The sequence below is a fragment of the Vanellus vanellus genome, assembly GCF_965231255.1.
Source record: "Vanellus vanellus genome assembly, chromosome: 1".
In the NCBI taxonomy this organism is placed as follows: Eukaryota; Metazoa; Chordata; class Aves; order Charadriiformes; family Charadriidae; genus Vanellus; species Vanellus vanellus.
In genome coordinates this window covers 67,038,872-67,061,037 of record NC_138905.1, presented here as the reverse complement: position 1 = coordinate 67,061,037, position 22,166 = coordinate 67,038,872, and the positions used below count along the sequence as shown (strand labels likewise).

The window sequence follows — 22,166 nt, the reverse complement described above, 5'->3', positions numbered from 1 at the left end:
GTTTTTTTTTTTTTTTTTTTTCTCTGGTATGGGGCATATGAAGTAAATGGCATGTTGTTACATTTAAAGAAAAACAAACCCAAACACACACCCAAAAATCCTACTAATGTTGTTTGGCACAGAGAATGAAACTGATCATCCTGAGTCTGGAAATTATGAAATTGACCAATGCTTAGAGAGTTAATTGGGTACAACTGAATTTTGATCAATTATCTCGTATTCCTTTTGACCAAGTTAAATCTAGGAACCTTGTTTGCTGTTCTGAGCTGAAAGAGGAGATAGTGATGGTGTCAAGCATCTTTCTATCTTCTGCCTCTCTGCAGGCGAGTTCAGCATCCTGCTTTCTTGAATGCAGGAGGAATTAGACAAACGGGCCACTTCTGGAGCTGTAAAACAACAAGCTGTTTTCAGCTAGCCTGTCAACCCAAAAGTTCATGGTCTAGTTTTCTTGCCTATATGCCCATGCAGATTCAGGCTGTGTTCTCAATCTGTTTCTGAGTTTTCAATCTGCTTCCTTGCATGGGCTGTCCATCTCATATGCGCACAGTACCTATTAAATTTCTTCTTCTCTCATTATTTTGACTAAATGTGCAGCTGTCTGTGTTTTGATTGCAATATGCCTATTATTTGCATTTGAAGACTTTCATCGCTTCAGTATTGGATTCCAAAAGGAAACCTATTGACCTCTCTCAGTTGCCTTAAATGAACATCAGGAGGTCATGTCAACTACATGAAGATTTAATCTAAATTATGAATAAATTTTAGAAGCATAAAACTTTCCTGCTTTTTAAGAAAACAGATATAATATGACCGGAACCCATCAGTCATTGCTGCAAGGGCGCTCTTTGCACTGCAGCGCTGCCAAGAAACTCAAGTTGGGTTTAGATTCAGTGCTACCTACTGTGTTCTTCAAGAATGAAACACAGTCCTTGTCCAAGACCCTGGACAATCCGCATACCTGAAGCGTGAGGGAGCAGGGAATGACTGGTGCACTGAGCATACGCATGCCTGTAAGAAAGCCCACGGAGAGATTCCCAGTTAGGCTGGATGCTGGCTTGGATTTACTAGCACCGAAACTTCTACATGCAGGTTGATTTCGGCACCGTTCGAATCAGCAGGGGGTAAAATATTGGAGGTAAGATGAGGAAATAGTGTGGTGTGGCTCCATTTAGACACATCTTACAGGGGGGGCAGTTTTGTACCAGCTGGTTTTTGAGGGAAGGGCTAGACCCTTCCACTCACCACTCGCCCCCCTGCTCAGCTTGGCCTAGAGGGAGGTTCCTCACAGACCTAAGTCTGCCACTGATCGCTTCTTAGCAGAAAAATGTCAGAGAAACCTGAGCTTTCATTAATAAATTGTGAAGAAAGGAAAACAAAAATTATACATTGTGTTTAAAAAAACCCTCCAACCCTCTTATCTGAAAGAGAGACACAGAATTGCAAGTGACTAAGGGAATATTAAGTGGGAAGTGGGCATTCAATTTGTGCCACGAAATAAGGCCTGTCCTGACATGAACCCCAGTGAGGCATCTCTAGCAAAGACTTTCATCTGTGGTGCCATGCTGACATTTGCCTAGGAAGTACGCTACCCTCTTGGATAACCCCAAACTGCTTTTTCCCTGCTTTTGTGTTAGGAATGTGGAGGTAACTAATACATAATACATCCCACTTTGCAGCAAGTTAGCAGCTAAAATAGGTAATCATTTGAACAAGTTCAATGCTGTTGCATTATGCATCAGAAAAATTACATTAAGCGTCAAAGCCATAAAGGTAGGTTGTCTGCCGTCCTGATAGCAGTCAGGTCATGTTTTATTGCTTATTAATCATCACAGACTAGAAGAGTGAGTCTCTATGTAAACACTTTGGAATTCCTGCCCTGGGAGGTGGCTAGTAAAAATAAAACTGAAACTCAGAAATAGCATCCTTCATTACCTACTTATATTTTTTGCGTATGTGCTGCTTTCTGTGCCTAAATTAGACATCTAGCTTTTCTTTTTTCCTTTTTTTTAAGTGTTAAATGTAATTTTCACTTTACAGACATCATTTCATGTCACTCACTGCACATTAGCTTTCTGTTGCTGTTTGTATTTGTCGTTTAATTTTATTTTTTTTTTACATATGTTGTTTGGAACAGTCATATTTTTCTATTGTTCTTTTACAAATCTGTGCCTGTTTTGTTCACTGCATTATGTCTTTCATGCTAGTTTGCTTCTGACACTGGAATTTCTGTCTGGGGTTATTTAGAGTTCAATGGCAAATGGCCTTTTCCTCAAACGTTACACCTTTCTCTATGATCAGACTGACGACTTACCTGTGCATGCCCACTGTTGCCATCCTTTATCACGCGCTTAAACAAATAGTGATCATTATTTTATCGTTCTCAACATTCAGATTTTAAGATGCCCCTAAAAAGTCACAACAGCGTTGTACAATTCCCCGGTCTCAGAATACATATACATCTTGTTACTCAGCTTTTATGACTAACTTACAAAAGAGTACCTCTTAACTCAGTCAACAGCATCCTTTCAAGCAAAGTCTTGAGAGAAGTGATGGGACTTGTAAAAGGTGAAATGCAGACTGGTCTCTGTTAGGACAGGCTTTGCAGCTGACTTCAGTGATGGTCCCAACAGAAGAAGGGGGTTTCTCAAGGGAACAGAAGCCATAAAGGGCTACGCAGTTCCCTCTGAGTCCCGATTTGAATTTGGAAGATTATGTGCTTTGTCAGAAAAGCTCAGCAATGTGATTGCTGAAACTAAGAGCCACCAAGAGACCAGAGGTCTTTTCAAAGTGGTTTTAATGAGTAGTCACACCAAGCAAGGCAGCACCATACTGACAAGAACTGCGGTAATTAACTAATACAACTGCAAGGTACAGGACAGCACCCATCCAAAATACTAACATAGAAACAACACAAGCGAGTGAGTTGGGTACCATCCCTGCAGTTACAACCACAGTTCTTTGCTTCTGCTGTTACTTCTTCATGGCTAGGTCAGAGAACTCCATAGCCTATGTTGATGTACTGGTCCTAGTCCAGTTGAAAAGATGGAAAATCATGGAAGAGCTTGGCCCTGCTTTTGCCAACCTGGCATCACCCGAAATTTGGTTTAGGGAGAAGCTGATGTGGTACTAATACAGGCAGCAACAGCGTCTCTCCAGAAGGCAAACTATATACCTTCACTATAAGTATCTGACCAAAATATTGATATCTTCTTCAAGGGGAAAGCACAGGGAACACCTGCTCTGCATTGGCATGGTACTTCTCCCTCGGTGTCACATGTTACCAAAGGAAAGCTATTTCCCCAGTCAGGCTTCCAGAGCAGGCTGGTATTCTCCCACATACAATACCATAAGATATGTTCAGCAAACCAGTTTGTATCCGACATTTGACCCAAACGCAAGCGAGCTTTCTTTAGCCTGTAGTCCAGATTGCCATCTTCTCATGTTTTGAGCTTCATCTGCTGCTTCTGCCTTCCATACCTGATGCCAACACCAGTTGCATCCAGTTCTCACATATGAACGCCCGTGTTTATGCCAAATGCTCCTCCAGCTTGTATCCCAGCCATCACTGGCTCTCGCCAGTATGGATTTCCCAGCTCCTGGGGACCTTTTGTCTCTTTACTGACCAACATTTTCAGGAGGTAATTGTGAAGGCTGAGGTGGGCTGTTCCAGCTCTCCCAGGCTGCAGCCCGTTTGTGCTGCTGGATGAATGGGGGTGTTCATATAAAGCGGTGGTGTGAGGCGTGTTGTCACCTCCAGGCTGGAAACCAGTAGTCGTTGGAAGAGAACTGTTGCGCCTGTTACAAAGTCAGTTGACCTGAAAAGTTTTTCAGGTGACTAACTTTTCCCATTATAGGCATGGCTTCAGTGAAATAAGTGAGCACAGTTAATTGACATATTTATATTGTAGCACGGTTATAAGGTTTTGTAAATAAGTACGTACATTAAGTAAATTATTAAAACGTAAAATCAAAATAGAACAAATATCTGGCTACTAGCTGAAAAATATTGATGTATGGCTTAATTGAAAAGTGATCAATCTCATGGAAGTGGTATGTCGGGAAAGTTTAAACTTTTTGGTATTCAATACAGACGTGAAATACGGAAGCAGGACTTTTTGCTTGCTTTTTTAATTAAAAGACATCTTGTGTTCCTCTCCTTGTTGCATGGATCTGCATAATTTCCATCTATAAGTAGTAAGTAGTAAGTTTCCATCTATAAGTAGTAAGTAGTAAGTTTCCATCTATAAGTAGTAATGATTTTTAACATATCGGTAGCAGTTTAAGAAAGAAATTGACTCGCAGAATACATAGTAATGTTCAAATTTGGTTTAATGGGAAACAATGTTTCATTTTCTCTGACATTTTCTGTTGTCGTAGGTACACGGAAATGTTAAAGACACAGTAATTTTCTGTTATGCTATGTACCCTCCCCCAAGTTCATGGCCATTGTCAAATATCACACTAAAAGGTGCTAAAATGCACCTTTAAAGGGTATTTGAGGGAAACTTAGCATGTACCTGAAAGGCCATCATCCCTGTGTGCTGGTTTTTACCCATACTGTTTTAACTATAGTTAGCTGGTGGAGAAGGCTCCAGCTCTCATTTCTTCATGAGCTTCTCCAGCCCTGTCAGTCCTCCCTGCTGTTCTGCTGTGTTTTGATTTATTTATTTTTTTTTTTTTTTCCCCCTGGGTACGTGGCCTTTACATTTGTCTTGTAGGGTCTTTATTACACTGGTGTTTTTTGCTCAGTCTCAAATTAGGAACAGTGAGCCATTAAATATAAATATGTAGAGCAAGACATAATGTATTAGCAGTGTTCCTGAAACAGTCTTCTTACATTCACAGATATAGTGACTGAATCCGTGCTTAACAGTTTCATTAAATTGGATTTCTTGTTATTTGGAAAATCCTATTTGGCAAGTTGCTGATGCTTGCTATTTCAGTAACTTGCAGTCTTTTGAGAAGACAGCTGGGTTAATACATTATTGAATATTTTTAGAATCCTTTAATGCTGAGTTCACAGGATTCTCTAAGTGAAGTAGACTTAAAAGCTAAAAAGTTTTTGAACAGGGTTTTGCTTTGAAGTTTCCAAGGGGCTGCTTCAGTCCTACTGCCAGTAAAACTTAGAACGTGTTCTTAAAAGCTATAAATAGCGGCAGTAAAACAATGGATTTCATTTGACAAAGTAGTTCTTATCGATGGGAAGGCGAAGCAGTGTACCCACTGCTTACAGTGAGTACAGACGTATACTCTGCTTTGTGGTTTCATAGGACTGGGTAGAAATAGGGCTTTTGGGGAGAATTTCCCACTGAAAGAACATATATTGCCATGACTTTCTCTACTATATTGGGGCAAAAATTTAAAATTTGTGGTCTTTCAAACACACTCTCTTTGAATTAAGTGATATGAGAGAGCTTTTGCCTATGTTGGTCTAAATATTCTTAACATTAGAGGCCTTCTTTTGGCTTTGTCCAGAATGAGGCCATGTAATTTTCAACCAAGTCTGTTTTTGAAGGTAATACAAACAAAACAGGTTTTGGTTTTATTTTACTTTATATAATTATTTTATTACTACTTTTATTTTAATTTTATATTATTTATTTATTTATTTTTATATTATTGTGCTATTACATTACTTTTTATGTTATTGTATTATTGCAGGGTTTTCCCCTCTCTCCTTCATAGCTAAATGATATCTCCATCACTTCTACTATCGTGGCGTGTACTTTGCTTTCTTCCAGGTTGCTTCAGAGCTGTCCAAAATAACATCAGAAATTATCACTGGGAAGTAATGCCTTGTTAAGCCTCTCTAAGGCAGTAACAAGAAGAGGAAGAGAATCACTGAAAAATTCCCATGTTTTTAGAAACTTCTTGAATACTTAAATATTGTTTCTTTTCAGCAGAAAACACTGAGCACAAATGAGATGAAGAGGCTGCCAAACTCTGTGTTTAGCTTACCAGCAGTGTAGGTGGCCACTGCTTGATACTCAGCTTCCCATAACTTGAAAGAAAGATAAATGAGCTATTTTCCATACCACGAAGTCAGCTCTTATACTAAAAGAATATTGAAAATGGAAACCAATTTAGAAAGATTTGTCAGCTATTTATGCTCTTCAAAACAAAATGAACCACACATTTATTTTGCAGAACTAAAGAAGAAAGGAATTGATGAATTATCAGCTGGCCTCACGCAGGAGAGTTAAACACTGCTGCTAATTAATGGCTAGTTAGCAGAGCACCATCTTGATCTCAGTGGAGGTCGCCTGGACAGGGGCCATAAATCCATACTGCAAATGAGAACAGCTTCAAGATGCTTCATTTCAGCTAAATGAGATGGTGGCCCTCAGCTGCTAGGAAGCTGCTAAGGCAGTATTTATTAGGTCAGAGTTTGGGACTCACAGATCTATGTAATTCCCGCTGGCTGTGCAGCTGCTCGTTATTGTTGGTAATTTTTCTAGGGCTTCAGGAGTTTTATACTGAGCACTGTTTTCTTCTTGCAGGCATTTGGACAGTCCTTCTCGATTCACCGCAAAGTGGCTGAAGATGGTGAAACACGTGAAGAGACTCTCCTCCAGGAGTCCGCATCAAAAGAAGCTTATTACCTTGGGAAGATATTGGAGATGCAGAACGAGCTGAAGCAGAGCAGGGCGGTGGTCACCAACGTTCAGGCAGAGAATGAGAGACTCACTGCTATTGTCCAAGACTTGAAAGAGGTAAATGGGGGTGTGCGGGGAGCGAGGGGGGGAGTTTTCTTGGACTGTCATGGGTGGCATGGCTCTGAGCCATGAAAATACTACAAGAAGTAGAAATACTCACCAGCCTGTCTGTGATCATCCCAGAAACCACCTGGCCTGAGAGGGCTGTAATTTAGAAAGGTGGGGGAAAAAAAACATTTTTTTAAATTTTAAGCAACAACAACAAAACTCTACAAATGTAATAAACCCCAATTCAGGAAGCTATCATTTCCAATGTACTCCTAGCGTTTTGCATTGTATGTTATAGGGCCTATAAGTGAATTTTACACAAACAAACTTCCTGCACACTTCTGCTATTCATGCCACTCCTCTCTTCCTCAACATTCATACCATTTCTCAGGTATTCTGGATTGGCTAGGGTCAGATATGCTTTCACCAGTTTTCTTCTACTGTAGAGCAAAATTAAAATGAATGCTTATCTTTAGAAAATGGGCAGCGATAAAGAAGCCAAATGTAGTTATTGGCTATGTGGGACTCAGTTGTTATTAACTTCGATGGAGAAATTAGTAATATTTAATAACTTGTCTTTTTTCCATGAAATTTGGAAATTTAGACAGAAGGTTTTTTTACTTACTGTTGGTTCCATATCCCAGCTAGTGGGAGACTGATCTAACTTTACTAGTTTATTCTTTCCATATTGATGTTTAGTTGCCACAATCCATGTAGAGAAGCTCAATAGAAGATGATACACGAGAGGAAGGTGACTGTGTTTCCTTCAGCTTTATTAGCAAACTGGCTCTTGCTCGCGTTCTCATAGACTCACTAACTTGTGTGTGTCCCATCACTCTGGCCAGCACTAATTGTGGTGAAATGGAAGATAAGGAATGCGGACTCTCAAGTCCTAATCACCTGTCCTGGGTTCCTTATGGATTTGTGACTGTGTGCTCATTTTGGATGTAGCTTTTGTGCCCGTTAGGAGTTGATATTTATTGAAATCTTTTGCCTCTTCAGCTTGTCCCACTCCTGCGAGTCCTCGTGCAGCACTGCTGATCTATTTGTTACTCTCTAGTCTCCTGTCCTACAGGCTGTAGGCTGTTTTTGCAATCTCAGGGTCAGAAGTTGCACATAAGTTAGCTGTGATCTTGATGGCCTGTTCATCGAGGTCCCTTCAATGCATACTTTTCTTTTATCTTTCTGCCATTTCTTCTAGTGCTTTCACACACATGTTCATACCTCGTTCATACCAGTCTTACTGTTTCTCTTATAAACCTCTACAGATTCAGTTTTCTAAGCAGAGCAACTACATGCAGAGGAAGGCAGCACTTGGAAGTAACCTCATGTCTTCCCTGTTTTCCCCAGGAATGCTTGGACCTAGGGTCTCTCCCCACTGTCCCGCTGCTGGAAAAGGTCATTCCTAGATGATTTTGCAAAAATGCTTCTTCCACGTGAACTCAACAAATTAACAAAGTTTATCATGTTTTCTGTATCTGAGTGGAATGGCATCCTTCTAACCTATAAAAACCACTGGGACGGGCTCTCCCTGGGACTGGGTCCTGTACTCCCATTGAACGTTCTTATTTAAGGATTTCACTGAACTTGCCCATAATACAAGTCAGGTTTCGGTAAGAAGCAAACATATGCTGTTTATTCACAAGATCCAAATCAAATATGTGATTGTAATTGATATTGCAGTAGTTAACAAAAAAAAAAAAAGAAAATCAAGTTTATATCTACTCATCCTAAAATCATATTCTAAAAGCTTCTCTGGTAGCAGGCAACTGGCTACTGACACAGCTACCTAACCATTTGGTTAAAGATCGCAGGCAAGCAGAATCTTGATGACCTGGCGTTCAGTCCCAGATGAACAACCAAGTTAGAGAAAATACACATTTGTCTTTGTATTTGATTCCTTCCTCTGGGGTCTCCTTGGGATTCCTTCAAATGCAAATCTCCCTTCCATTTTCTATCATGATTATTGATCTGTAAGTTGTTCAGGAGGCAGTTTCAGTACCCGTTCTCCCTAGAATATTGATTGTCCTCATTTCTTTGGAGATAATAGTAACCCATAGTACACAACCAGCTGCAATTATTTCCTGTTCTAATGCTAAATAGAAACAATCCCCAGTAGTTAATTAAAGTGTGAGAAAAGAATTTACTTGAATAAAAACCAGGCTGATAAACTGTGTGTTATTATTAAGATTATGTTGGACCCTGAGTATGAGGTCCCTGACTTTGTTGAACTTTTATTTTGTGGCACAACAATCAATGTATTTAAACATAAATGGGATTAGTGCAGTCAGTTCATTACCAAGCTTGCACCAGAAACTATTATGATTAATTACTTGAATACAATAAGAGAAAGAAGGTGATTGACACCTACCTCGGGCTCTTAGGGGTCTTGCCACACTGAATTACACTTCCATTTCACCCTGTGCTCAAAGGAGTCTCACCCTTTTACCCTGCTCAGTATACCTTGGTCCAAACACATAAATCCAAGTGCCTGCAGAAATGAGATGCCCTTCTAGTGTGTTTATGAACTTTGTCTGCTCGGTTCTGGGTGCTGCTGATAGGAAAAGGCAGACTTAGCTTACTGCAAATCTTGACAACCACTAAGGTGGTAAACCCACATGATCTTAAAATGAAATGTCTGGCACATTTTGGGGCAAAGACGGTCATTGGAAGCTGCCACAGGTAGATTGCTACAACGAGAAAGTAATTTGTCTCTTTGAAAATGTAGTCGGAGACAAAAATGGAAGAAAAAAGGATGGTCATTATGTGAGCAGCTGTACTGAGTGATGTAAACATAGATTCTGGATATAAGTTACTTGACTGTATTCTGTTTCTTCCCCTCCCTGCTTCACCCTGCCAACAGAATATGCTTTATAGTTGTTTTTTAAACCTTGCTAAGATATCTTACAAACTAAACCAGAAAATAATCACACCTTTCACCTTCAGACTTCATATAAAAGATTTGAAAAACTGCTATGTGGTTCTGGAAATAGCGCTTTTGCATAGATGACAGAAATTTATGGTACTTTATCCAGGCACTCATTCCCTTATGATACTGAAGACTGATTGCTAGGCTTTCAAAATGTGACCCCTGTTATTGGTACCACATCCCTAAATAACATAGTCGATGTTCCTCTATTCTCTAGTCTGTTATGGGTGTTCTCTTCTGTGTGTGTTCTGCTTTCTGAATTTGCACAGAAATCCATAGTCATATGAACGTGTATGAGCATTTTGTGAATCATCAGAACACACTCGCATGAATGCTAATGGCTTTCAGGAATCTTGGGAATTCCGTAGCCCTAGAGTTTAAAAATTCATGCCTTTTTGCAAGTATCTGCCATATAGTCGCAGCTGATGTCTGCAGGGCAGCTTGACCTGGATCTCTCTTGCTATAAAAGGGAACGTATCAGTCTCAGGTCTCTGGAGATTATGCATCTCAGTCTGGGAAAGCAAAGAAAGCGATTTCAATGCTCATCACAAGAAAAAGACTTTTTTTTTTTAAGAACTTAAGCGTTTGTTTCACCCTGATGGTGAAGGATGAACCAGGAATCTGTACACAGATGGCTTTCTAGATTCATGTTAAAATGATCAAAACAGTAAAACACCAGCAGCATTATTTTTGATGTAATAAAATTCCCTAGAGTTTTGGATAAGAATATTATTAACTAGCATCTAACTAGTTAAAATACACATTTTCAAAAGCAGGTTACCCTTTTAATTCTTTCCTACCACCAAGACCTCAGACAGAATGTCGAAGATTATTTGGAGATTCCTAAAACTGCTGTAATCTAAATCAAAGAATATACTGATTTTAAAACTGAAGCTAGAGAGATCATTTTTTAGTAGAGATCAGATTTTGTGTATGTTATGCATCACACGGTTTATGGTAGATGGCCCCTTTGTGAGGAGAGATCGGTGTGGTTATTAGCTTATTTAACCTTTTCTAACAGTGTGTGAGTTGCCTGCCTTTATTATAAATGTTGAAGAAGTACTCTTTTAAAAAAAAAATCTTTTATAATTTTCTAATTCTCCGGTGTTTGTTTTTTTTTCCTATTTAAAAAGACTGTGTTTACTTATAGTTAGGAGATGAGTGATTGGTTCTTCCATTTGTGCCACTGAAAAATCTTTCCTTATGGTAACCATAAGCCCTTTATAGATGGATAAAGAAGATAACATCATTACCTTGAGAAGTTGATAACTGTTAAAGGTGGTTGTGCAAGCACAGATGACCCAGCTCAGCAGTTGGAGCAGAAAGTTCTTGTGATGAGATCATATTCCTTCTTCATGATGAGGCTGAACGCGTTGGAGCTGGGCATCTGACTCAAAACAGGTGGCAACTGGAGGGGGAAGAGCATGAGGCAAAGAAGGGAAGCAGGTGAAACTGTAGAAAATGGAGACAAAAGATGATGGTACAGTTTGTGTTTTGTAGGTGTTATGAGACTAGGATTTGGAGTTGTGCGAGGTGGGTACATGAACGCTTTTGTGTCTGAAGAGGCTGGCGGGTATGGGTCAGTTCTTCCCAACAAGACGAGTGAAAAGGAGGAGAAATACCATAAAGTCAGGAAGCAAAGGATTAAAACTCATAGGCTGTGCTACTAAATGTCACTGCAGCAGCTGCTGGGATTGCAGAAAGAAATCAGCACCTGGATACCTGCAGTCTAGGAGATAACAGATGAACAGGGAGGTTTATGCGATGGCAATGTTAATGGGCTGTGGCAACAGCACACACCTGGGCTTCCGGAGGGCAAAAGCAGGGACAAGGGTAGTGGAAAAGTGGGTGGGGAGAAAAATGAAAATTGCTGAGGCATTATGTGCTGAAACCAGGTGAAAAAAACCCAACTAGGATGAAGTTGTGCAGCTCTGTTGCCCTTGAAATCAGTAGCTAAACTTTTATTCGCTTCAGCAGTACAAAGATCTTGTAGTTCACCCTAATCGGGAAATGTATGGGTGTGATAGCCTGGACTTTTTTTTTTGTGGGGTACCTATATATGATGCAAAGCATATATATATGATCACTTGTGCTGGGTGAATACTTGTAAGAAGTTTTACTGCTGGCTATGGCCATTTCAGAAATGAAACCTCATGCTAAGTGGCCACATCTTCATTCTGAAAAGACGTGAGAAATGGAAAAAATTTACAGGCACTCTGTTCAACTTGACTTTTATCTAAAAAAAAATTAAAATATTAAGAACTGGTATTACTATACTAAATATACCTTCAAAAAATTCCTAATTGGCTATTTCCTATTTAGAAATCATAATTTTTCAGTCTAAAGATTTCGTTTTTTTTTCTCATTTTTGACAAATCAGGGTGACGGCTAAAAACTTTAAATGGGAACATGTATGTAGTGTAAACTAAATTCTGCTTCTGCTAACCAATTTCAGGTTCTTGTTTTGTTGCTCTAGGGTTAAACTGTCACAGGTTTTGCATGTACTGTGCTTCCTATTAAATGTAGGATGGTGAGGTCTAAAACGGAGATCCTTAATACATTCAACTGTCACCTACTCCTGGAGGCTCCTACAGTCATTAGGTGCCTGAGTTTCCACCCATAAAATTTTCTGCCCATGTAAAGGTGTGCTTCCAGATGTATTCAGGAACACCTCTGCCTTGGGCTGAGATCTTACTACAGTCTTGCTGGATATTGAGCACTGCTGTATGTGCTGCTGGAATCTTCCAAGGAGATGTTTCCCTACCTGACCTCATCACACAGTGATGTCCTTCCACTCTCTGGTTCTGTGATTGTGGCAAGGTTTAGGGCTCCAATTTTTTCTCTGCCTGAGAGATTCTGAATCCATTTCTCCCTCTGAAGAAAGTGCCCTGGCAGTCAGTTGGCAGGCTCTTCATTCCTTCAGATGAAGCTGTTCCACTTTGTTGGGGGATAGTTAAAATTTTGTGGGTCAGGGAGAGCGAGAGTGAGCAAGCTCATAAGAATGACTGTAGCCTAAAGGCTAAGCCACTCAGCTGGGAATAGGGAACTAGTTCTAGTCCCTATTTTGATTAATGTTTAATAAGAAATACTTAACTATTAATTGGGGCAGAGAACAGAACCTCAGTCTCTCCTCTGTGAGGTGGTAGCCCTCAGAAAAGACTGTCTTAATCTCTCGGAGACAGCGTGGTCTTCAGCCTGGATCTCCTGAGGCTAGTGGTCTGATTACTGAGCTCTTGGAGGGGGTAGCTCCGGGTTACTGAATGGGGTAACTTTCTCCAACTTTGTGTTGAAGAAAGATGGAAAAGATAAGTCTGGGACAAGAATCACTGCTACAAAGCATGTACTGCGGGAAGCACCTTTTAGCAGCCTGGCCATAGTGATAAAGCTCTCTTAGAGAGTAGTGAACTCTCTTCAATGTTATTAGTTTGCTTCCCCTCTTAGTTGTCTAACTTTCTTCATGCGTAGAATATGGTCCAAATATGGTCTCAAAGGTCCAAACCACACACATGACTCCCGCTCTGAAATGCTTATACACCAATGCACGCAGCATGGGGAATAAGCAGGAGGAGCTGGACATCTGTGCACGATTGCAAGGCCACGATCTCATTGCAATTACTGAGACGTGGTGGGACAGCTCACATGACTGGAATACTGTCATGGATGGCTATGTCCTTTTCAGGAAAGATAGGCCAATGAGACATGGTGGTGGAGTTGCGCTCTATGTGAGAGAGCAACTGGAATGCATCGAGCTCTCACTGGGGACGGATGTAGAGAGGGTTGAAAGCTTAAAGGATTAAGGGCCAGGCAAATAAGAGGGACACTGTTGTGGGAGTTTATTACAGACCACCTGACCAGGATGAGGTAGCTGACGAGGCTTTCTGCAGACAGCTAAAGATAGCCTCCCAATCTCAGGCCTTGGTTCTTACGGGGGACTTCAATCACCCAGATATCTGCTGGGTAGACCACACGGCCTGTCACGCACAGTCCAGGAGGCTCCTCCAGTCTATTGATGATAAGTTTTTAACACAGGTGGTGCAGGAGCCAACAGGGAGAGGAGCACTCCTGGACCTAGTATTAACCAACACAGAGGGACTGGTGGGGGACATTAAGGTTGGGGGCACCCTAGGCTGTAGCGATCATGAAAAGATAGAGCTCAGGATCATGGGCACTACACACAAAACAACAAGAAGCAAAATCACAACCTTAGACTTCAGGAGGGCTAACTTTGATCTCTTTAAGAAACTACTTGGGGAGATCCCGTGGACTAGAGCTCTGGAAGGCAAAGGGGCTGGTTGGTATTCAAAGACCACTTCCTCCAAGCTCAGGATGGGTGCATCCCGAAGAGCAAGAAATCGGCCAAGGGACGCAGGAGGCCTGCCTCGTTGAGCAGGGAGCTTCTCAACAAGCTTAAGTGGAAGAAGGAAGTTTACACCAGTGGAAGAATGGCCTAACCCCTTGGGAAGATTACAAGAATGCTGCCAGAGTGTGCAGGGATGAAACAAGGAAAGCCAAGGCCGCCTTGGAACTAAACCTGGCAAGGGATGTCAAGCTCAACAGGAAGGGCTTCTTCAGGTATATTGGAGGCAAAAGGATGACCAGAGAAGCTGTGGGCCCACTGTTGAATGAGACAGGAGCCATGGCGACAGAGGATGCAGAGAAGGCGGAGTTATTGAATGCCTTCTTTGCATTGGTCTTTACTACCCGGCCGAGCCCTCAGGAGTCTCAGGCCTCGGAGAAAGTAACGGGGAAAGAGGAAGACTTCCCCTGGGTTGAGGAGGATCAAGTGAGGGACCAGTTAGGTCAATTAGATATTCACAAGTGCATGGGCCCTGATGGGATGCACCCGAGAGTGCTGAGGGAGCTGGCAGAGGTCATTGCTGGTCCACTCTCCACCATCTTTGAAAGGTCCTGGAGAACAGGTGAGGTGCCTGAGGACTGGAGGAAAGCCAATGTCACTACGGTCTTCAAAAAGGGCAAGAAGGAGGACCCGGGGAACTACAGGCCAGTCAGCCTCACCTCCATCCCTGGAAAGATGATGGAACAGCTTGTTCTGGGCATCATCTCAAGGCATGTGGAGGAAGAGAAAGCTATCAGAAGTACTCAGCATGGATTCACCAAGGGGAAATCATGCCTGACTAATCTGATAGCCTTCTATGATGGTGTGACTGGATGGATAGATGAGGGAAGAGCGGTAGATGTGGTCTACCTTGACTTCAGCAAGGTGTTTGACACGGTCTCCCACAGCATCCTCATAGGGAAGCTTAGGAAGAGTGGATTAGATGAATGGACAGTAAGGTGTATAGAAAACTGGTTGCAAGACAGAGCTCAGAGGGTTGTGGTTAGGGGCGCAGAGTCTATTTGGAGGTCAGTGACGAGTGGTGTTCCCCAGGGGTCAGTACTGGGTCCAGTTCTGTTCAATATATTCATCAACGACTTGGATGAGGGGATAGAGTGCACCCTCAGCAAGTTTGCTGATGATACAAAGCTGGAGGGGTGGCTGACACACCAGAAGGCTGTGTCACCATACAGAGAGAACTGGACAGGCTGGAGAGTTGGGCGGAGAGGAATCTTATGAAATTCAATAAGGGCAAGTGTAGGGTGCTGCACCTGGGGAGGAATAACCCCATGCATCAGTACAGGTTGGGGGCTGACCTGCTGGAGAGCAGCTCTGTAGAAAGAGACCTGTGAGTCCTGGTGGACAACAGGATGATCATGAGCCAGCAATGTGCCCTTGTGGCCAAGAAGGCCAATGGCATCCTGGGGTGCATCAAAAAGAGTGTGGCCAGCAGGTCAAGGGAGGTCATCCTCCCCCTCTACTCTGCCTTGGTGAGGCCGCACTTGGAGTACTGTGTCCAGTTCTGGGCTCCCCAGCTCAAGAAGGACAGGGAACTGCTGGAGAGGGTGCAGCATAGGGCTACCAAGATGATTAGGGGACTGGAACACCTCCCTTATGAAGAAAGACTAAGGGAATTGGGTCTCTTTAGTCCGGAAAAAAGACGGTTGAGGGGGGACCTCATCCATGCTTATAAAGGGCGGGTGCCAGGAGGATGGGGCTAGGCTCCTTTTGGTGATGCCCAGTGACAGGACAAAAGGTAACGGGCACAAACTTGAGTATAGGAAGTTCCACCTAAACATGAGAAGGATCTTCTTTACCTTGAGGGTGGTAGAGCACTGGAACAGGCTGCCCAGGGAGGTGGTGGAGTCTCCATCTCTGGAGACATTCAAAACCCGCCTGGACGCGTTCCTGTGCAACCTGCTCTAAGGTGTCCCTGCTCTGGCAGGAGGGTTGGACTAGATGATCTCCAGAGGTCCCTTCCAACCCCATGATTCTATGATAATAGGGAATGTGTGATTGTGCTTTGACAATTATCCTGGACAGTGAAGTGATTTAAGTAACTGCAGTGTTGACTGTGACAATGCATGCAACATCCTTCAATGATCTCGCCTCCTCTGTCATGGTGTTGCCCTTCTCGATGGCTGTATCAACAGACTTACCCCACTCAGTCTACTGAAGAATAGAAGTTTCTTTTGGTGTTTGCACTGATTAAATAAAGCCTGCATTATAAATACATTTATCTTCTTACTAATATTATGCTGGTACTTGGAGCAATGGCTTCATTTCTAGAGGGAGAATGAGTAAGGAAATACAGTAAAGTATTCGGTGTGGGCATTGGTAATGGTGTCTTCATCTTAACGTACCTTCGCACAAGCACCGCTTTTTGAAAAGAAACTGTAGGAATCTGATACCAGAGCAGCCCACAGAGATGGCTCTGTGTGTGTGTGTGTGTCAGAGCTGTTTGAGAAAAAAGGTGCAGCCGAGGCATGGAAGAGAGATGGCAGAACTATTCCTCCTGTCAGGAGAGCGCTCTCATCACGGTTTAGGGTGATATTAGCATAGTCACTCTAATTGACTATACTTACGTTCCTTTGTTTTGGAAGTTTCGTTCAACTGGCTGGAACTGGCTCTAAATTAGGCTTAGAATATAAATTGGTTACTTTGCCTGCTGGGAGATGTTTTTCTTTTCTCTCTCCTGTTTTTAGAAAAGCCTGCTGAAGGAAGATTTTTCCAGCTTGCTGGTGCCGAGCCACCCTCATAAATTTTTCTCCCTACTTTGCTGACAGTGGGTGATTTTGGTGTTTGGTTTTTTTTTTTTTTTTTTTTTGTCTTGAGAGGCTGAAAAGTTTGCTAAAATATATTGTTTCCTTCTTCTTTCAGGAAAAGTTTTCATATTGACCTTAATCCTAATTATCATATAATAACATAATGTTATCATATAATAGCATAATGTTCTGTAACATGGGAAACTTTATTAGGTGTTGCTTACCTGCTTCAAATCAAACTCCAGTGTATACTTGTGTGTTATTTGGACCTCTTTAAAAACATGTTAACAGTTTCTGTAAGCAGTCAGGTGTTAATGTTTTTCCTGTGAAGGCACTTGTCTGTGCTCTACCTGGGCTGGAGAGAGCTGCAGGACCTCTGGGAGCTTTAGGCTGAACAGGGTGAGGAGTGACCAGTGCATCAGCAGTGCATGTTTGTAAGTGAAGGCCACTGGTGGGCCATCATTGGATTGACTGCAAGTGGTGGCCTTCACTATCACTGCAGGCCGTGCCTTTAACCCTTGTTCTGGTTTTTCTTTCTGACACACACACGCATTTCCATTCACACTGTGTTCGCATCAGTCTCACTATTTCTTCTACAAGCACCTACATTTTCTCACTTCAGACTGATGTGGACCAAGGTGGTCCACATCAAAAAGACAATCACTGCAGAGTTTCTCCTAATACGCAATGAAGGTAGTGTGCAGATGGGTTTGGTGACTGCTGTCACCACTGGCTGCGATGGGAAAAGACAGCAGCAGACCACACTGAAGTGTAAAACCTGGCTTTGCGGCATGAGACCATCCAGAAGGTACAAAACTGTGGAGGTCATCATCAATGGTGTTTGCTGACAACGATTTTTTTACTATTTTTCACATAGGTTGTACAGAGGTTTTCTGAGGGTGTTATTTTGTAGGGTTAGATACTGATGCTTGTGAAACGGTTTTCTCTGCCCTGTGCATTTACTTTCCCAGTTCACAGAACTTTACTTCTGAAAAGAAATAAAATGGATTTCTTTGTCTTGGAGACAGAAAAATAAAGCAAGCTGTGACTTGTAATCCTACCAAATCTCTTCTCATGCAGCGAAAAGGATGGATACACTAGTAGCACATACTGTCTGTCAAAGAGCGAGCTTTGATATAGGCAGCAAGACCTGTCCAGCGTAGACTGCTTTTCAGTGCCCTTATTAACAGATAAAGGTGTAATTAAAATTTGCCATTCAAATTCATCTGCTACTTAGTTACCACCAAACGCTTTCTTGTGGTTCTTGTTTCACACGTTGACCGACAAACCACTTGCTCCTGCAGGTGAAACCAAAGGTGGCCATGTAAGATTCACCCTTTTATTTCCTGAATTATGGTATATAATCCTAAATTGCTACAATCCTATAATTGCTCATAAAATGATGGTATTTCTAAGCACCGACTGTAATAGAATAGGAAGGCCAACAGTGCAGGGTAAACACATCTTGTTGTGGCACTGTTTCCTCAGGGTAATCTTTAGCTCCTTGTTCTGCTGTTCTCACCCTCAAATATACCTGCAGGCTACCAAAAGCAGCTTTGGTCGTTGCGTTTCCTGTTAATGAGCCCGGAACAATGACTTAGGATGCAAAATCGGGATCTGACACATGCATGACACTGTTTTCTTTGGCAAGGTTCAGGCATTTAGCTCTGCTGTGAATAAAAGAGTCAAACAATGGACAGTGGGGAGGTCAAAAAAAGGCCAGGCGGGATAATGGAGCATAACCAAGGGACTGTTGCATAAATACACAGTGCCTTATTATAAACACTCAAATTCCCAGCTCCTTCTTTCAGAAAGGGTCCTTTGCTAGGCCTCAAATAGAAAATGAAAGAGGGTGTACTTTCAGCTGCACTCGGTAATCTCCAGGCAGTAATTAATCAAATCGGGATCTGGCAGTGCTCGTTCTTACATAAGGTCTGTGAAATAATGACGCCTTACTTGTGCCAAGGTAGTGTTTCAAAGCCCTTTATGTACACCCCTGTACAAGGTATTGTGTGAGAGCGTGCTGAGAGGGTAACTGCGGAGGTCGGAGGTATACTGGGGTTTAAAGAGGAGTGAGATAAATTTCACGGAGGATGGGGACATCAGTGCTTATTATCCCTGAAGATCCAGACCCAGTGCCCAGCTCAGAAAGTTCCTCGACCCCCTGGTACTTGGAGGGGACTTGGTGGGGATGCTGGGGAAAGCGTCGTCGTGTAATGTCCCTGTTTCTCAGGTGTTACCTGCTGTTACCCACCTGTGAGTGGGTGCTGCTGGAGGCAGGGTGTTGGACTAGCAGCTCTCTGAACTGAGAAAATGTTAGTTTTCCGTGGCCTCTACTTTTTTAAAAAAGCATAACTTTGCTGACTCTTTTTTGTTTCTAGATGAGGAAGCCCTCATAAGAACGGCTTGTGCTGACTCATTCTTTTCAGTATTAATTTGCTGGTTAAGAATAACTTGGGCTTTTGTCTATTCAAGTGGTGTGGAGTAAGACGGGGTTTGGCAGTGCTGGGATTAGCTGCGTTGCCAATTTTTAAAGAATCCTCGCAATGTGATCTGGACTCTCAGGAGCAGGAGCCCAGGAGCTCTGTTGGCTTGTACCTTGTGACTTCATTCATTTGCCTGGGATTAAGCGGGAAGGGAAGAATCCCCTGGGTGCCAGACTTTCTGAAGCTCGAGTCCAAAAGCTTAAGCAGTCTTCCAGATAAAGTAAAGACATAATGAGGAGAAGAAGAAATTTTTGCTGGAAGTCCTCACTGCCTGAGTGCATAAGCAAATAGAGCCTCAGTTTCAGTGACATGTGCCACTCATAAAGAATATTAAACAAAGAGTGAAAATAAGTTGTTGGGGTTTTTTTTGTCCCTGTTCCAATTAATTCCCTTTGATTTTTGAAAATATCATGAGCAGGTTCCAATATAAAAAAAGGGGGGAAAATAATAATAATAAAAAAAAGAGTTAAAGCTTTGCTGAGAGACTGATGCTGTTCTTTCCAGTCATTCAGTGTGAGAATGTGCCTGGCAATTGTTGAATGTTTTATGCCTTCAGGACTCGTTGGGGTAACAGAACAGTAATCTTGATGTATTCCCAGTCATCAGTACGCAAGCAGTGCAGTTGTATTTCTCTTCTCCTGGGAGTCCCCGTGTGCATTGTACCTCTGCCTGACTTTACCTTCTGTTGTTGACTTCTCCTGTCCTCTGCCTACGGATGCATCACGGCCTGTTTTCCTAACCTGCTTCCTACTAAACTTTTGGCATTGCTCATGACTAAGCAGTGCAGAACTGATGGCATCCAAGAGTCATTGGTTCAGAGATGACACCCATCAAGTAAAACTGAAAAACCTAACTATGTCTTCTGGTGCTGTCATTAGTACTCGGACCTTGAGGAAAAACTCATGCATACTGATCATACGTGGACAACAATTACCAACCAAGGTGCTTGAGCTTCCACATCTGCTCTTATTTGTTGAAAAAACACATTTATTTTCAGTGTATCTTTTTCTTGTCCTTTAATCAATACTGATTTATTTGTAAGGGTTTCTCATGGGATTTACTAGATAATTTTGGGAAATGGGATCTACCTTTTTCCTAGGGCAATGTCTTAGATACCAGGGCACAGAGCGTTTCTGGGGACCTGACCCCTGATGTAGATGATTTTTTAGGTGCAATCGGAGTGAGACTGAGCACAGCTTGTTAGCAACTTGTAAAAAATTTCTTTGCAAAAAAACCCTGCTGAACAAATAACATGAAAGAAGCCACATAGAATCAAAACCTAGGAAACCCTGGAAAATATGAAAAAAGAAAACATCTTTGGGGTTTGTGGTTTTGTGCTCTGTATGACGACATCTTCTCACTGGGCTTCATTCAGCTGATACCTTACAAACCGAAGTCTACTCTGTGTGGCAATGTGATGCCATCCTGAAGTATGATCTTCTGTGGAGTAGGCTCTCCCATTCAATTCCCTCTTCTGCCTCAAAACCCCAAACTCATTACCAGTTTGGCACTGGTATGAAATCATTAATAAGTTCTTGGCTCCCATCATCCATGCTAATTGTGCTTTCTGCAACAAACTGTGTTCTCAAGGGAAAAAATATAAGAGGAAGGTGACAGGAGGGTGAACAGCAAGAAACTCAAATATGCCACCTCTTTTTCTCCCTTTGCCCTTATTACAATATATGAGACAAGCTGGTTATTTTTAGTTATTCTCAACAGTCAGTGCCAGTCAGCATCCAGGAGGAGGGCAGCGAGTCAGGCAGAGGTCAGACAGTGTTATCACCCTTTCATTGTGATGGTCAAATCCACTTTTAAGCTTCAGGATTGAGAGAAATGCACTTTTGCTGGCAAATGTTTTAGATGTGTACGTGCAGATGCTCATACATAATCAGAGCTTGTCTGCTCCTGTGATGTCATTGTTCCAAAACACCCCGTCAAATAGGTAGGACTAGATATGAATGCAATTTTTGTCTTCACTGCTCATTCATTCTGCCTGTGTAGCCTTTCCTCTCCTTCTGAAGCACAGTACGTTGGCTCTTTCAGCCAAATGTGCCTTGAAGGCATCATCACAGATATGTGATTTTCACTTCAATGAAGTGGTCAGGATGTCTGTTCTGATGCTGCCTGTGAACTATACGTGAAGAATCGCTGTGGCATTACAGTGTCAGCTTCAGAGTGAGGTGGGTTAAAAATGGGCCATTTCCCATCAGTCCTGCATACCCAGTCACGAAAACGGGATGCGAAGGCGATGCTGTTTGCGAATGCAATACTGAGAGTTGTGGCTAATGATACAGGGTAGTTTACATTTGTTGCTCGTATTCCCTCATGTCTCATTTTCCCAAGGGAAGAAGCGACACAACAGCAGCAAGAAGATACCAGATTCTGGTCTGTACTTAGTAGCTGTACGGGATTAAAATGGCAAGGGCAAAATTCTGGTCAATGTGGAGAAAGGAAAGTGATTCTTTCCCCAACTGCTTCTGTCAATAGGTGTTTCATGTGCATTGACTATCTGCCCCTCCCAAATGAGGCATGCACAGATCTGAAGACGGATAAGTAGGGAAGAAAAAGTAAAAAATCTAAAGACTAGGTGTAGACAGGGGTTTGTTGTCAAGTAACTAGGAATATATTAAAGAAAGAAATTGAATATTTTGGCCTATATCAAGTCAGCAACAAGGTTCCATAAACACACTGTGCCTTGGTTTGCTCCAAAAGTCTGAGAGCAAAAAGGCGGCCTTGCTTTGTTGTCCAAGACTTCAAATGCAATAAGGAAGAAAGACTAAATATGCAGACCCCTTTGCAAGACGTTAGAAAAGAAGTTCCAGTTCACAAATACATCTAAGCATGTTTTGAAGCAGAAGCATAAAAGGTGTCCAAGCCCATGGATAGGCTTGGTCATGATATTTTCAGGCATGTTCATAGGCACTTTATAGAACTGGTGCTCATCTT

General features: G+C 42.2%; 1 protein-coding gene across 11 annotated transcripts in view; it reads left to right on the top strand.

The window, feature by feature from the left end:
• The window catches only part of BICD1 (BICD cargo adaptor 1), a gene marked incomplete at its 3' end in the record, with an annotated part of 188,082 nt that overhangs the window by 91,976 nt on the left and 73,940 nt on the right, over positions 1-22,166 (top strand). For 9 of the 11 annotated variants that reach the window (XM_082494693.1, XM_082494700.1, XM_082494698.1 and 6 more), the window contains exon 2: positions 6,501-6,713. The exons of 1 other annotated variant lie outside the window; for it this stretch is intronic. In XM_082494693.1, coding sequence (XP_082350819.1) covers positions 6,501-6,713 — 213 coding nt within the window. Of the gene's footprint in view, positions 1-6,500; positions 6,714-22,166 lie in introns of those variants that run through there. One more of the 11 variants, XM_082494695.1, reaches the window with a different exon arrangement.